The 18696-nt window shown below is 32.4% G+C and overlaps 1 protein-coding gene across 2 annotated transcripts in view; it reads right to left on the reverse strand.

Annotated features, from left to right (window-relative positions):
• The window catches only part of SLC25A36 (solute carrier family 25 member 36), a 35469-nt gene that overhangs the window by 7088 nt on the left and 9685 nt on the right, over window positions 1-18696 (reverse strand). For both annotated transcript variants that reach the window (XM_010952277.3, XM_045514720.2), the window contains exons 2-5: window positions 15279-15443; window positions 11867-11944; window positions 9649-9749; window positions 1728-1794 (exon numbers count right to left, since the gene is read on the reverse strand). In XM_010952277.3, coding sequence (XP_010950579.1) covers window positions 1728-1794; window positions 9649-9749; window positions 11867-11944; window positions 15279-15443 — 411 coding nt within the window. The remainder of the gene's footprint in view (window positions 1-1727; window positions 1795-9648; window positions 9750-11866; window positions 11945-15278; window positions 15444-18696) is intronic.

Below are 18696 nucleotides of genomic sequence, written 5' to 3' on the forward strand. Positions count from 1 at the left end.
CCAGTAACTGTAAGATTGTTTACTATGTCTGCGAGCCTGTTTCTGTCTTAGAAAATTTAACTTTTTAGAAATTATACACAATCTGTTTCTGACATAACAAAGTAAAATCACAACTACGATACCTACTTGATAAGCTGCAGATTCCTCCTATTTTATGAATTAATAATTGTCTTGAACTAATGAATGTCCTCAACTAATGATACTGAATAAATACCTTCTTAGTTGAATGATCCATGCAACCAACTGTAATAAGTTTCTGCCATCAGATCCTTTCTCATAAGAAAGTTAAAAGAGCTATAAGCCCTAAAGGGTAACATGCAAACAGCCTTGCCGTTAATCTCAGTGTTGTAAGTTAGCATCCTCAAATCAATCTTTCACTATTACCTCAGCCTCTATTCCCTACCCCCAGGCCTAAGAAATTGTGCGGGCTTGTGTTACAATTATAAGTGAAAAAATAGTATCAAAGAGTTTTAAGCCATGCTTTTCCTGGATCCCCTACAAATCCACCTATCACATACCGGAGCATACCCCTGGCAGTTTATAACAGTATAATATGGACTGGCATCTCATGCTTTTTAACTTTTGTGTTGTCTTATCTACCATTGCCTTTCAGATCTTTGGTTTTAAGAAATAAACTCGAGTTTTGTTACAACACTCGAAGATTTCATTAAAAATTATTTCACCTGAAATAAAATCAGACATTTTCTTTTCAAGTCTCCAAACAGCATATAGTCCAACATGACAGAATGTGGAAAACTGATATTTAAGCAAGCATAATTGTTAATGATTTCTTAGAACAGTTTTATCTATAATCTACAAGATCTAACGTTACGTTTCCCAAACCCTAAAATATTAAAAACAATGAAAATTTGTTACACACAATCTACTTCAGACGGAAAGGCTAATTAGACAGTTTGAAAACTATTAACATTATTATTATAATACACCAGATAGAATCACTTCTCTATGTAAAGCATTTCCTTTCCCCCATCCTCCATTCTAAAGGCATACAGGAGTTAAGATGGCAGGACTCTAAGCTGCACTGCTTCCAGCCTTTTCTCAGTTCTCAGAACACACCAAAGGCTCTCAACTTAGGACGTGTGAGGTCTGTGCTATTGTCTCTGCTTAAAAAGGCTCAAAAAACTATTCCTTGATTATTCCATAGAAAGTTGGTCCCCACTGTTTCCTGGGCTACTTCTGGAACCATCCAGTACTTGCTCAATATAGATATATTGAATGAATGAGTCTTGCTGCCGTAAGATGGTTGGTGGTAACAAACGAAGTCTATGAATACATGTGAGCTAAATCCCATGCCAGGACTCTCTGTGTATAAGGTTACTGAATTTGAGCAACGATCCTAAGACTCAGTCTAGACTCACTGATCATGTAAGTTTATGTAGGTGTTGGGAGGCAGACTATAATCACCTATGGGGTGAAGTATCACTGCCTGGGTGGGCTAGATTACGTCCTTTTCATTTCTTCTTCTTTTATTGAAAAACAATGCATAGTATATTTCTTCCCTGGAACTCTCACACTGTCAACTATTATACCACCCTTGCTTCTGATGGTAGACCCAAGCTTCAAAAACAACCCCCCCCACCCCAGTTCACCAGCAAAAGACAGGAAAAACTTGGTTAGATACCAGGCACTGAAATCTGATATAAATTTATAGAAAAAATTTTGTTGAATCCAAGTTTAATGAATTTTGTTTTAATGAATTAACATACCTTGCATCAAGCTGTAACCGAGTCTTTATAAGCCAAATGGGGTTGGTTGCTGTGATTGCGGTAAAACCTAAACAAACATGTTTAAAATGAACTCTGGTAAAAATGAAGAACACACTACTGACTTCAAGGTTTTTAAAATAATATACGTCTATATTAAAGAAAATGTATATAAATATTTAAACTATCAATTCATGTATCCTTTACACTTTAACTTTATAAATCCATTCAGCCATGAACAGCTATACTTTATTTCCAGTCTACATTCTCAAATTCTGACCATAACTAAAAGATTCTTTTAAGAGCAAAATCTGATTGTATACAAATTCCTCTCCCATCATATTCAGACTATTCTCTAGGGCACCCTCTACTCTCTAAGCTAAATTTAGAAACCCATTTCTACAGACATCCACATAGAAATTTTGTGTGTTCTAGGGCTTTTCAGCATGCAAACTGTACAACAGCTACCCGGGGTCCAACTAACATCACAAATCACTATGTTCAAAATGGAGTCTACATAAACGTCAGCATTTACCAATATCTGTTCTTAAGTTGACTGTATAACAGAAAGAATTGTTGTTTGGCCCTATGAATACTTTATACAAATACACACTTACTAATACTGTTAAAATAATGGTATCACAGAGATAAGGTTTCTGTTAGGATTAATAGGACAGATTTTTTCATTCACTTAAAAACATACAAAAACTCAAAAGTTCAAAAAGTTATAAATCTCACTTTTATAGACACTGAGGAGAGAAACTTAAGGTAGAAGGCAGTTCGAGTTTACTTTAAAACTGGAGTACTATGTATTAACTATCGGTGCGAAAGGGTGGTCCCCTAAGATGGCTCATTCCAGGTAGTAAATTAAGATCTCTGGAACAATATGCTTCTAGCCTAGTGCGTATCTTTTACTTGTTATCTTTCTAGTGTTATGAAAAAACAGAAGCACATGAAATGCAATCTTGATGACAGGAAGTTATAAAGATTGCTTCATCTATACAAAACAGGGTATTAATATATGGCTTGTAAATATTTAAGATCAGCTACACAAACTTCATAGAGCTACTTACAACGAGGTTACATTTATTCAGTTGGCATTTAAATTCAGTGAAAACTTATATGCAGAAATGTCTAAGGATCTTAACTGCTTTTATACTTTTTGTCGAATACTAGCAAGTCAAGCACGTTATTTTTAGGAAGGTTTTGAAATATAAGCAGCACATTTAATATGAATAAAGTACTTCTAGGAACAAAAATGCTATGGTGCACTTAGGAATAATTTGTTTTTTTTAGTTAACATATAGTGGAGAACTAATCATAAAACTTTCTTGGCTTTCAGAATTAGTATGGCTATATGTCTACAAATGCATAATAATTTTACTACATTGTCTACAAAGTGGAATTTAGTCTCACAGGTTCTTTTCCTTTCTATAATGTCAGATAATTAGCTAACTCAAATTTTACTCCCTTAATCCAGTTTTAATACCATAGAAATAGCCAGCTGTTCCACAAAAAGATGCTTAAATTGAATCTATTTATCAAGCAAGATAAATGAAATAAAAATTAGGTTTGATAACTCCTTTAATAATTTTGTAATGGTTATATAGTCTCCATTTCTCTTAAGTGCTTTTAATACTACATACATATATACATACACATAAAACTAGAATGGGACCAACAATTTTGTAAGCAGCAGCCAGTACTAAAATAATAAAAACTTAACATGTTGGACAGGGTGTCAGGAACATGTCTTAAAAAAAGGTTCTTTTCATGTATATATTCTTGGTAAAAGGAAAGAGAAAAATATTAAACTGATCAGTTTAAAATACTTTGTTTGAAAAAGATTTTTCTTGCATGGTCTGGCTTAATTGAGAATAGAGTTATGGAGTACTGTATTTTTTTTTCCTTTTGAACCTCATTTTTCTATGTGAAAGTCAAGCTAAAGATATTCAAGTTTTATTTTAAAGCTACTATACACCAGACATCAGTATTCTGGTCATACCTCTGACTTAATGATTTTTCATTTTAAACTTCAATATTTGTATTAGCTAAATGTCTATAAGTAATATTAGGAGTTTATTAATAAAAAGCCACCAAGCAGAACCAACCAACAAAATTATCTTTATCTGCATTACTCACAATGGTTTTTATTAATTATTCTGTGAAAATTAAGAAAAAACATTTCCTTTTTATTAAATTTTGAAAGCCTAAAACTGGGAATGCTTATATCAAACTTTTTAAAAAACAGCCTGTCTAGGTAAAAGCCTCAATTTATTATACTTCATTTGAAAAGAAAATGAGAATCAAAGCTTTTTTTTTAAAAAAAAAAATAGAAGTTCTATTTCTAAAAATATAAACTTAATACCCAAGCTTAACACTTTCAAGTCATAAAGTCCCTCAATTAGAGGCTGGAAAAAGCCCTATATATGTGAATTTTAAAATATTACATTAAATATTTATAAATATTACTAGGAATAAATTTTAAATACTCATAAATTATAGTTTTAATTATCCTCCGTACAGGTTAATAAACAATGACAGGAAGCAAGCAACAGGTATTTCTCACTTAACTAAAATTCATTTCCAGACACAAACTGACCTATGGAACACAACACATTAAAATTTAGGTAAGTGAGAGAATGCTGTCGTCTTATCCCTATATAGCTGCTATTATCCGTAACCTGTGCTCGCTATAGCTGTTTTGGCTCAACTTTCCCAGTAACAAGCTAGCTCTTAATAAAGACACTAGCCTAACTGCCAGCGAACCATTAAGTTAGATAAAGAATCTAGGCATAATCTACAGGATTAACTATTTGTCCTTTACCAGGTGGTCCTTGGGCTTTATGCTATTTCATTCTCTTAACCAAAGATACTCTAATAATTTATGGAGACAGCAGTAAGCTAATTAAATCTAGAAAAATATAACCTATTAATTCAAAAAACAAAACAAGCAGGAAGAAACAAAATTTTACCACTAATTTAGAATTATGTATGGTAAGGCAATTTGAAGTTAACAAAGAGCCAAAGCTAAACATATCTTCCTACTTCTTCTAAAAACTTCTTCACAAAGATACTGGGAATGGTGCCCTGTGAAATTTAGAAATTTCCTATTATTTTTATTTTGGTACTTAAATTTTGTGACATTCTGACAATATGCTATTTTATATTAATATTCTGAGCACCCTGTTAAACATTAAAACTGACTTACAAGTATATGAATAATCTATCTGTAGGTTAGTCAGTTAAAGCAAAATGGCAGTAAATTGGCCATATTGTTAGTAGTATGGTTAATATTTTATTAGAAAGCTTTAAAAAACTTCTAAAACGCAATTTTTAAAATTTTGCTTCATCTAAGACTTCATTCGATAATTTAAACCAATTAAAAACCAGATTAATAGAAATCCTGCTTATAGTAAATTTGTTGAAAATGTTTATTTCATTAAGTGAGTGATACCTGTATTACTGCATTTTCAATACTTTTTATTTCAATTAATTTCTGTAAGAACAAAACCCACCTAACTTTCTAGGAGAAATATATTAAAACTACTTAAAAAAAAAACTGAATTAAAACTAAAACAACTAAGATCCCATATATTCTTATCCCGTATTTGGAAAGTAATGGTAGGTATTAAGATCAATGTTTTTGCAAGATAGTAGAAAGTCAAGTATCAACAGACAAGAGAATAGAAAGTACTGTATTAGACTTTAAAAATATGTTATGCTAAGCAAAGAGAACTATTTTGTCTAAAAGCTGTAGAACGGTATGATACCATTTATAGCTTTGTAAATCTTAAATACTGTTAAGGAATTCTTTGGAGGTCAAGGCTACTATGGCCAAGCTAAAGACCCCAGGCTTTTATTACACGATGAGACTGAAAAGTTACCCCATTCTTCCTTCTAGAAGGAATAGTATAAAAGAATTAGAATTAAAGTTTTATAAAATACTAAGATAATGCACACACAAATTCAGGAAATAAAAATTCATTTCCCGCCTTCTATTAATTCCACAGCTATTATAAATTCCCAGGGTGTGTTTCTTATAACTAGAGGCTGCAAGAGATGCTCAGATCAGTACTCACGAGGTTTAAGTTAGTCCATATTTCTACAGGAAGTGACCTGCGGATGGGGAGCATGAGATGACACGATCTCACTCTTTTCTCGGGAGAAATGTACAGTAAATGCCTAAAATAGACACAGGCTTTTCTGTATCATAACAACAAGCAGTGACCTCATCAGAAACATGTGTACAAAATGAATCCCATTGGAAGGATTTGAGAAATATTTACTGTGAGATCTAACTTTTTTGAAAATTTTAAGTTAAAAAAGAAAAAGAAAGGACTATCAGAATGGGCCATAGTTTTTTAAAAAATGCACCGAGTACTGAAAATTCTGCCATCTGTAGCAGTTTCAGAGTCCATATACTTACCTAAAAGAAGACCAATTTTGACTTAAAGAAAAAATGCTAACCTTGTCAAAGGGGAATCTAAGAAAATATTTAGAGGGGATCATCATATCCCATTTTCCTACCATTATTATCTACCATGATCAGAGTTCAAACCACAATTTTTTATTCTTTAACAATCATTCTACTTAGTAAATCTTTTTAAAAAATTCAAGTAACTTCATTTTGTAACTGTAATAAAAAAAAAAAGCACAGGTTGCTACAATAGCACCTCCCACCTTTTGCACTATGATCAGTAATATTGCACATCCATTTTTATGAAATATTTTGGGTATTTTGTATTTACTTTCTTGTGTTCTACAAAACAAAAAAACAGGGAGAATGTTTACACACAAACATACAAAACATCTGTCTAACCATCCATCTTGCTGAATAAACTGCCATGGACAAAGTATTTTTTAAAATATTTTATATGTGTAAGACAAAATTTCTATTTAATGAGTAAAAATTTAAACTTTAAATCAAATAGAAAAATGTATCTTGAAAATTAACAGTAATACCATAAGCAAATAAAACCCACCAGCTATGTAGTGCTAAACAATTATATTAGTGACATTTTAAAAAACTGAGCAGTCACTCTGAGAATATATAATCCAATAAAAAACAGAATTCATTTCCTTTAAATCTGTACTGTTTTATATAAAAGCCTGTAAATTTCATATAAAAATTTTTGAAAATTGGGAGTTACAATAAAGAAAAAAATTTAATTCTATTTCTGTATACACACCTGTGTCCAGGTGTATATAGAAGGATACACAAATTCATTTAAACAGAAACACACAAATAGTCTCAAGAAAACAAGTACCTTCAAGAGCTAAGATATACTTAAGTTTGACAAAGTTCATATGTAGGAGTGAAAAAAAAAAGGCAGGTAAAACAGAGTCATCATTACTCAATTTGATTATACAGCCTCACAACTGGAAAAAAATTTTCAATGCATGAAAGTTTATAGATCAAATTCTTATAGTATTCCCTTGAAACATTAAAAAAAAAAAAAGGAAAATAAGACCCCCTTTAAATAAACTGTCTTTTTAATAAAAAATGGCTTAGTATCTAAACATTCGAGTTCATATGGATAACATGCACAATGCAAGTGACTTGAGAGGTTACTTGGAATAAAAATTATATACAAGGTATGTTACTAAATCTGTGACGTGTGTGCTGTTTGATGTGGCAAAATCCGGCAGGCAATATCATTAATGATGCATTTTAGTGTATTTTTGATACTAAAGTGACAAGGTTAGCATTTTTTTGGAATAGACAGTTAAAAAATAATTTTTCACATGACTGCCTCTAAGCGCTTTGCACTCTCAATTCGTATTTAGAAGACCTCTGAAATGATCCTGGGGAAAAACCAGTACAACTTGGTCTAGATTATTACAAGAATGAAGGGGGCAAAAGGCTACCTTAATGAGTCTGCATGGGACCATTCAGTTTCACCAATCATGTAGTTATGTATAAAAACTGCAAAGCTAAATGTTAATGCTTGTGAATAGTGCAAGGAAGCTCTGAAGGCACAATTCTCAGAACATTTTCAGAAAAACTGCAAACAAATGGAAGAAGTATTTTCAAATTACACAGGAAGAGTATAGTGCAATATTCTCTGAACAAGTATAAGACTATCAATTTACCAAAATTCAAGGAATTCAAGTTGGGAAATAGTATCAATGTATAGATAAAAACAGAAAACTATGAGTTAACATTCATACATATTTGAGAAAAAAAAGTACAAAATGTAATTCCACTGAAAATCTTTGGAATGTGACATACAGTAATAAATTCTAATGAGACAGTCTAAAGAAAAAAGATGTTCCAGTGGGAACTGAGATATTCTGAAACTCTAAATTTGCAATACTGAATATATAACTATCCTCAACTTAAAATGATTGCTCATCTACTTTCTTGATTTCAGTTCTTTCAAAAAAGAAAGATCAACATTTCTTTGTAATTTTCTGGGGTTAAAAACAAAAAATAAACACTGAACAATTCAGAAATATACTGTTAAAGATCCTAATATACTGGTTATATGGTTTGAAATTAGCCACTAACTTCTACACTCAAATTTGTAGAAGTAAAATCATAACTATTTGTATCCAACACCTGTAAATGTACATTAAAAAATAATTCTGGTTGTAACTAGATGATCTCTATGGTACTAAAGAATTAATTTTCAAAACACAAATCTATGTAGAGCAACCTACTCATTCCAAGGATAAGGTAATAAAGATTCACATAAATTATGTAACTTGCCCAAGATCTCTCTTCATTGGTAAATAAGAATATTTTACCATCTTGTACTTTGAAGTTTTACCTTCCAGCTCTAAAACTTCAATGAGTCAGTCAACAATTACTAAATATAAAAAGCCATGAAAACAATTTATAAGATAGAAGCTAGATTTATTATAAGGCTATTGACCTTTCAGATATCAGTATTTCAAACTTACACTTAGTTCGTTAAGTATGTGGTTCAAATTGATCCATTTTATTTCTAAACAGAAAATGGTTAACAGTTTAACGCACTCATTATTAAGCACATAATTGACACTCAATTTATTGATCAACAGTTGATAAAAGCAGTTATAATTTGCTTTATAAAGTCACAGCATAATTTGGAAATGTGAAGGTATGGTTAAATATGCAACATATCTCAGAAAACTATAGAGAATTTTCTAATGAGAACCAAAGACCATGGCTTTGTCTAACATGTATGGCAGCAAAAGATTCCAGAAGCACACTGATCAACCCAAACTCCCAGTATATCTTTAAGGCAGTGCAGAGACCCAGGACTAGCTGTTTTAATTCAGAATCATACATACTCATCAGTGATGAGGGAAGAGCTCCTGGAAACATTTCTATAGCAAGCATGTACACATAGCTGGTGCCTAAATTTTGAGTGCTATCTCGTGTGGTTTGTGTGGAATGCTAAACATGTTTTTCAGTATATACATTACAATAACTCTTGAGTATTCAGTAACACATCACTCACAAAAATTTCAGTATTTGAGCACAGGACAAAATGAATACTTTACCAAGAACTGCCGGCACATTTCAGGCAGAAGCCAAAACATGCAGCAAAAAGGGAAAAGGCACTAACAGAAATTGAGGAAAAAAGAGTAAATTACAGCTCTGTAACTTATAGTTTAATTATGGTTGGATTCTTAAAATTGTTAAAAGTGATCACTAAATATTCAGTGGGCTACACAAGACAATGTAAAAATTGTACTACCTGCATGCTATCACAAACTTATAATTACAAAAATGCCAGTTGACAACAGATTTTACATACACTGCCTAATCAAATTTATTGTATACTAATAAATGTAAACATCATGTTGCAGATGCTAATCAATGAAAAGCACATTAACTGCTTTAACTTTGCAATGTTAAATTCATCAGAATTCAGTATTGAGTCTCTAGGTATCAGAAAATTTTTTGTTTTTTAATATTATATATTCATACCTGCCATTGCAGCTGAAATCATGTGTACCTGGGTAGAATCAGGATCAAATAAACCATTCAACTTTTCCTTGCAGTTTGAATAAGCAGCAAAGTATATTGCTCTAAAATAAAGATTTAAATTTTGTCAATAAGCGTGTTGCTTAATTCCTAAGATTTAAATGATATGTAAATTGATCTTTATTATTTAGAGTGGAGAAATCTAAAAACATAAACAAAGCCTTAGCCACATTCTTACATAACATCACATACATATTTTTCCATGAAGACCATGAAGTACTTTTCGTGTCAACTCATTAAAGATAAATTCAAATGTAAAGCATCCCCAGACACTGCATCCCAGTATTTTGATAGCAACTGACTAATTAAAACAGAAAAGTATTTCTGTAAGAGTTTGATGACTGGAAAACACATGAGTAAGGCTAGAAGGCCTATGTAATGCTAAGACTAAATTAAATATACTTAAGTAAATGCATTACAGGTTTTTTTAAAGAGAGGGAGGTAGAACTGACCCAAGTGATCAAAGTGTATGTTAAACAATTTTGAGGTACTGTGGTATATGCTAATCTATACTACAGAGTAGTTCAGAGCATCCTTAGACAAAAAAACTGAAAAATAAATCAGTCCCATCAGGTCAGATCATGCTTGCTAACATTCGTAAACACTGCATCAAATCTGTAAATATTTTCCCTGTTAACTTATTTATTGTAACTCAACGCATCCCAACTACCTCATCACTGATTTAGCCTTCTAGGCACTGACTGACTTTCTTACTGTATCAAATATCCTGTTATTTCCCCAAAATTCTGATTATTTGTCCAATAAGGGTCAGAATAAACAAACAAGTACAAATGGGGAGTCTCCATTTTGTGCTTTTTAATGTGCTTAAGAAAAAAGAGAAATTAATTTAAAATGAAACATTCTACTTCATGAGAAAGAAAAGAAAAATAGGATACATTTAATGATACCAAATTATGAAGAATAAATAATGCATTACTAGGAATGAATAAGAAAAAGGCACCCTAATGAGAAAATGGGCAAAGAATATATATAGGTAATTCACAGATGAGATATACAAATGACAAATAATTATAAGGAGGAGGGCATGACCGCACCAGAAATAAAACAAATGTACACCTAAACAGTGAAAAATGTCTAGTCTCGTTGGCAAGTATTAAGAGACATGGACAGTAGCCAGTATTGGTAATAATATGTTGACAAAGAGCAACTAAGTCACTATTTGAGAATAATGCCTTTTCAGAAGGCAACTGAGTAATATTCACTAATTTTAAATGTGCATATGCCCTCTTATCCGGAAATTATTTTAGGTAGTTATCCTGAGGAAAAATACTTGCTTAAGTACTCAAGGATAAAGGTACAGCTACATTCACAAAACCCTTGTTTTTAGCAGGAAAAATCTGGAAATAAATCTAAAGGTCTATCAATAAGGGAATGCTTATTCATGATGGGAAAGTCAAATTATACAATTAAAAACTCTACATATTTTCAGGGAAAAAGCTTCAAGACAAATTTGTTGAAATATTTTTAATAGGATTCAATTTATGTAAGTGATAGTAAGTATACATATTATCTATTTTATGTACATGTTAAGCCAGGAAAATTAATGGAAGACAATAAACCAAACTGTTTATCAAGGGTGGTTATCCATGGGGAGAAGAGTAAGTGTGTGTGGGAAGGTGCATGGGGTGAGAGGTGATGTGTTTAAAGTGGAATGTCAAGCTTTATGCTATACATTTTTTTAGTTTTCACATAAGAAATGAAATTTGTGATCATTTTTTAAAGAACTGATATAAAGTTGAAATCCGATAAATAATGAGACATGGACCTGCTATACTGTTTGGTTACAGAGATCTGGGAATACATTTTCACTCTGAATGTCAACTCTGTACAATGTTCTATCATGGAAGATATCAATCTAAGATAAAAAATTATCTGAGAAAAATGACAAATTAATGTAAAGGCCTTTTTGGCTTCTTGAACTTAATGCAAAAATTGCTTCACAACGATCTCACTAAGAGGTCCTTTGCACCTACATATGGTACAATCTGTCTACCCTTTTAGATGGTTACTGGTAACTGTTACACCATAGTGCTTTATCCTCATCACTTCCACTTCTCTTCAGCATCTACCTTCATTAAGCATGAAACAAGAGAAACTGCTAGAATGTGAATAATTAAACGTATTTCTTTTTTTTTTTTACCTGGAAGGAGCCACCCCTACTAAATTGGGGCCTAATCCTCTAAATAAGGAACGAGGCCCTTCTTTTTCCAAGATCACCCTGAAAGAGAAAAATATTATTTAGAAAAGAATGTCGTTCAAAGTGTGGTACTTTATTTACATAGCAAACTTAGAGTCTAAATCCCTTATGTTTGTACTATAATATGTTACAATGCTCCGGTCAGTTTTCCTCACTTACGAAAATCTGTTTTTCTCAGCATAGCATAGCATACGTTACTAAAGACTAGTAATAGATTTATTAGTGATAAAAAAAAGATCTCCATTCAGATTCTTTCCTGAAAGTTTTAAAGACATATAACAATACAGATTTCTACATTTATTTTCATATGATCATGCTATTCTTATCTTTAATCTCCTCCATTTTACTATCTTTACCAGAAAAATCTATTCCCAGTTAGAAATATAGTTCCCTCCTAGTATTTGAGGTCCTATCCTCGATACTGGACAACTTCCAGGTATTGCAGCATTATCTTATCCAACCATTCCAGTGAAATGCTATAGCAAAAATCTATCACCCTAACATCCTTTAGGGTGCAAAAATGGACGGCCTGCTACCATCTCTCCCTTTACTCAGTTAACATTTACTATGCTGAACACTTACTATATAAAGACTGAGCAGATTAAGGAGATAGATAAGAGGGTGATAAATTTCTCTGTCATTGCGAAATCTGTTGTCCAGTTGCGGAAAAAAGAATTATATTGAAACAAATAATTTAACAGATCATATTAATAAGCAAATACTACACAAACTAGCTACAGATGCCCAGCAGGGAAAGAAACAGGCATGTCAAAGTCATGGAAGATTTTCTGAGGTGAGCTACTAAATGAAGTTTTGAGTAAGAAGAAATACAGATTGAGAAAGAGCATGTATTTTAATTCCGAGTTAACAGACTAGGCCAACGGTTCTGAGCAACTATATGCCTAAGAATGATCTCCCCCCTGGAGGGCAACTGAGCAAAATGGTTAATTAAGGGCTTGAATCATGGGGTCAGATTTCTCAATATAAAACCCAATTTTGGAAACCAACTAGCTGTAAGAACATAAAGTAATAACTTTTCTCTTATCCTTATTTTCATCAGTAGTAAATAGAGAAAAACAGTACTTTTCCTGGGGAGGGGGGAGGTATACCGTGATGACTAAGTAAGTTAATATAAAAAGAGCTCACAGTAAATACTTGATAAATCTTAATAATATTATCGTTATTACTGGGACATTTGTTTAAAATCCAAATTTCTCTGATCCCACCCTCAAAGTACTCTGATTCAATAGCTCAGCAATTTGCGTTTTTATCCTGTTGTCAGATGACACAGGTGATACGAGACCATTTTGGTAAAACTACATTAGACAGAAGAAGAACTAAGAGTGACAAGTTGTAGAGCACATTTTGAAGATGTCAGTGTTTGTTAGCCCTTTCTGTGTTATAAAACCCTTGAGAAGTTAAGGAAGTATCCTTTTAAGAAAACGAACATTTGCAAACACTCACAATTTTGCACACAATTTCACTTAATTTATAGATCTCTTGAAACTCTTCCATGAGCCCCTAAGAAACCAAGAGAGCCTGGGGGGATTTCCCACAGTTCCTGGATAAGAAGTCATAAAACACTTCATACCCATTTAACGACGGCCACAATCAAGACAACTGGAGAAAAACAGGGATTGGCGAGGATGTTTAGAAACTAGAAATCTCATTCATTGGTGATGGGAATGCAAAATGATATATCCACTCTGGAGAACAGTTTGGCAGTTCCTCAAAATGTTAAATATAAAGTTACCCTATGACTCAGAAATCCTACTCCTAGTATATCCCCAAGAGAAATAGAACATACATCCCTATAATGGTATGATTCATAATACTCAAAAAGTGGAGACAATCCAAATGTCCACCAATAAATGAGTGAATAAATTAAATGTGGTATGTATCTACATAATGAAATATTTGGCAATAAAAAGATACTTGTTACAACACACATGAAGCTTGAAAACACGCTAAGTGAAAAAAACCAGTCACAAGAGGCCACATATCGTGTATCTAATTCCTTCTACACAAAATGTCCTGAATATGCAGATCTATAATGACAGAGAGTAGATTAGTAGTTATTGCCCAGGGGGAGAGGGAAAGAAGAAAGTGAGGAGTGACTGCTAAAAGGGAAGGGTTTCTTTCTGTGGTGATAATGAAAATGTTCTAAATTTAGAATGTGGTGATGGCTACACAAATCTGTGAACAGAAAACTGAACTGTTCACTTTGAATGGATGAATTTTATAGTATGTAAATTATATCTCAATAAAGATGTCGGGAAATAAAAAAAGGAAGAAGCAGCCATGAAACATTGATTAGGATGGCACCCCTGAATAGGGAAACAATGGGAATGAGAGTGAAGAGAGGTTAAGAGAAGAAAATGTAGACATGGAAGTCACTGGATACTGATGACAGATGAAACGTGACATTGACTCACGGTATTGTACAAAGATCAAAGGAAGAATTTTAAGGAGAGGTAATCAGTGGTAGTAACTATCAAAATCATGATATTAAAATACTCTATTACTAGTTAGATAGAAGTTTTACCTCTAACTATGGCATTTTAACCTAAAACTGTTATCAATTTTATTCTACCTACTCATGTACTTAGGTAAGTTTGAAAAAAGAAGAGTGATGAAATCTTTTGGTAGTGAAGGCAAACACACAGTATGAGTTTACTTGCTACTACAAAATAAACACTACTGAACTAAGTTCAAATAGATTATGTCCCAAGTGAGCTGATAAGACAGACACACAAGACATTCAGTTGTATATGTAAGTTTAAACATGTAAAACCTAATTTCAACAGTTTTGAAATTTCAAATCCAATTTGGAACATAATGAGGTATGGTAAAACATAAAAATAAATCTTTTTCAAATCAAGAAATGCCTAACACTGAATCATGTTTTTATAACTATGCTTTGTATCTGTTATATTTAGGTTATATAAAAATCAGACTGTTATTAATTAGATGTACTTACTTGTGTGAGTACTTTGAAAATTCAAAATATGCAAAGAGTTGTTATTAGCATTTAACAAAATCACATTTCAAAAACAAATGAATTCATAATCCAAAATAAAATACCTTAAATAGCTTTAGAAAATAAATCCACTGGATAAATGTAGAAAAATATTCCAAATACACATTACTTGGAAACAATATAACATTTTACATTATTTGAATTACTGTACATTTCCATTAGGGATCACTGTTTCTAAGGAATATAGCAGAGTAATTCTGTCATTAAGTTTGTAAAAACCTCTTAAAATATGGCAGAATATAAATAAACAAACATAGGCATCATTAAGGTAAACAGACAAAAGAAAAAAAAAAGTCATGAATCCTGTGCTCTCACTTTAGGCAATGGAGAGGTCCCGGAGACACTACTCGGTTGACACTGGCTCCAGCCATGGTGTTCAGCTGAACTTCAGAGATATACAGTGTCACAGAAGATGACTGCAGCCGTGTTTTTACCACTTCCAGTGGACATGTCAGAATAGCTCCCACTGTACCACCACATCTACAAAAAAAATGAAAGAAACAAAACTTACCTACTTAATTCATAAATTAGTAAATATGCACTGAGCTGTGAAACGTGTGAGCAACTGGGGCTTTGCAAAGGTACTAAAATTGAGAATTTTGATTTCTGAAGACTAAACATTTTTTAATTTAATGTTTTACTTATTTGACTGTATGCAAAACACTTTCAGTAGCTAAATATCTATCTAGCAAGAATAATTAGCTAAAGACTCCAAATTGTGTGTGTTGACTCTAAAATTTACTGGTGTAAGACAACACAGCTTAAATACTATTTTAAGGGTCTATTTGGTACTCCCTGCCCAGATATTACTTACGGCTTTGTTGAAACCTAGATCATTATTTGAGGTATATCCTATCTCTCAAACTCCAAACCTATCTTTTAAAACTTAAGAAATGATCTTGAGAACAAGAAATAAATCACGAATGGATATTCATACATGTCTCATATTTTAAATATCCAAATACCCAGAAGTGTTTCACTTACAAATAAATACGGCATTTGAGTCTCAAAATCTGAATCTCTCAGGCCCACATGTGGAAATTTGTGCAAAGTAGGTAGGCTGAGTTAGAAGAACCCAATTTAAATACAAGGATCAATCACGAAAACAACAAAATAAAAGCTCTTAAATGATATTATTTAAGCTTTCAAAAGACATATGAGAAAGGGTGAGTAAGTTTTTAAATGCAAGAATGGGAAATAATTTTCTCTTAAGAGCATTAAAAGCTACCCCAGGAAGCCCTGAAAACTGCTTTCTAACTAGAGGAAAATCACTCAGAAGAGCTCTTACTGCAGTGAACGAGCAAAGCAGACTGAGTCAGAAGTAATCCAGACCTCCAAAACAGGCATGAAAGGAAGAAAAACAGCCCACCAACAGAAAAATACAAAACAGTTACACCTCTAGAACTGAAAAAAAGTATATATGGGAGGAAGTTATAGCTCAGTGGTAGAATGCATGCTTAGCATGCAGGAGGTCCTGGGTTCAATCCTCAGTACCTCCACTTAAAAATAAATAAGTAAATAAATTTAATAACCTCCCCTAACCCTCCCCCCAACAAAAAAAAGTATGTATAAAAATATATATAATAAAAGGAAAGCAGGCATATAACAACAATATCACTCCAAATAAAAGTTAGGACAAGAAATCATTAAATAAGAATATTTCATATTAATGTAACAGTACACGCCATCAAGAAAATAAAATTGAAACAAACTATGCAGTAAGAGTGAAATATTAATTAATACAACAAATTAAAAAGAGAACACCTATATCTAAATAAAACTTGATTCTTACCTCAAACCATATTTAAAAAATTAACTCAAAATGGAGACCTAAATGTAAAACATGAAAACTATAGAACTTTTAGAAGAGAAAATACTTGGAGAAAAATGTTTCTGACTTTAGATTAGGCACAAATTTCTTAGATGAACAACAACAACAACAAAAGAGAAAAAGCATGAATCATAAAAGGAAAACATTGATAAACGACTTCATCAAAATTAAAATCGCCCACTCTTTGGAAGAAACTGTTAATAAAATGAAAAGACGAGCCACAGTCTGAGAGAAAATATTTGCAAAACACGTATCTTATAAAGTGCTTATGTAGAGAATTAAACTAAAAAAAAAAAAACTACTCAAACTAGACTTGAACAGATACTTCACCAAAGATATACGGATGCAAATAAACACAGAAAAAAATTTCAAAATCATCTGTCAACAGAAGAATGCAAATTAAAACTACATTGAGGTACCACTGCACATTTACTAATGGCTAAAATGAAAAAGATTAACAACACATGTTGATAAAGAGCAACTACAAACCTCAGACGTTGCTGGTGAGAATGCAAAATGGTACATTTGGAAAAAAAAAAAAAGCACAGAGTTCGAAAGAAAAAAAAAAAAGTCTGGTATTTCTTAGAAGGTTAAATACTACTGCCATTCAACCCTGAAATCCCATTTCTAAGGTGCTAACCTGGGAAAAATCAACAAATACAGGCATACCTCAGGGATATTGTAGGTTCAGTTCAAGAGCACCCCAATACAGTGAATACCATAGAGTATACAGAATACCATAGAGTGAGTCACATGATTTTTTTTGTTTTTCAGTGTATATAATAGTTATGTTTACAGTATACTGTAGTATATTGTGTGTCACATGATTTTTGTTTTTCAGTGTATATAAAAGTTATGTTTATAGTAGACTGTAGTATATTAAGTGTGCAATAGCACAAAGTCTAAAAAACATACATATCAATTAAAAATTGCTGCTGAAAAAATGGTACTGATAGACTAGCTCAACACATGGTTGCCACAAACTTTCAATTTGTAAAAAAACCCAAAAAACAAAACACATTATCTCTGAAGCACAACAATGCAAAGCACAATAAAACATGGTGTGCCCGTACATGTCTACACAAAGACTTGTCCATGAAAGTTTATAGCAGCTTTACTCTTAGTAGCCCAAGACTGGAAACAACCGAAATGTCCATCAACAGATGAAGGACAGACAAACTGTGGTACAGCCAAACAATGGATTATTGCTCTGTAATAAAAAGAACAACCTGGATGAATCTCAAAAGCATTATGCTAACTGAAAAAAGCCAGGCACAAAAGACTTTCATTTTATAACATTTTCATTTTTATGACACTCTAAAAGAGGCAAAACTAGAACAGAAATGAGATCAGTTAATTACTAAGAGGTAGTGGAGCTGGGACTGACTGCAAAGGGCATGGAGAATCCTTGGGATAACAGAAGTGATCTATATTTTGATTATAATATAGGCACATCACCTTTTATTGTGCTTCGCTTTATTGTGCTTTGCAAATATTTTGTTTTTCACAAATTGAAGGCTTACAGCAAACTTGTGTTGTCAGATGATGGGTAGCACTTCTGAGTTGACCCTTGAGTAATGTGGGGTTTAGGGGTGCCAACCCTCTGAACAATCAAAAATCCCTCCCGTATCTGTGGGTCTGCATTCAATCAATCATGGATCATGTTGTTTTGTAGTATATATCTACTGAAAAAAAAAAAAAAAGTGCATATAAGTGAACCCACACATTTCAAACCCATGTTCAAGGGTCAACTGTATTTTTTAATTAAGGCATATAAATTTTTTTAAAGACATAATGCTATTGCACAATAGACAACAGTTTAGTATAAACATAACTTTTATATGCACTGGGAAGCTAAAAACTCACAGGATTCACTTTACTGTGGTATTCATTTTATTGCAG

The sequence above is a fragment of the Camelus bactrianus genome, chromosome 1 (genome assembly GCF_048773025.1).
Source record: "Camelus bactrianus isolate YW-2024 breed Bactrian camel chromosome 1, ASM4877302v1, whole genome shotgun sequence".
NCBI classification, from domain to species: Eukaryota; Metazoa; Chordata; class Mammalia; order Artiodactyla; family Camelidae; genus Camelus; species Camelus bactrianus.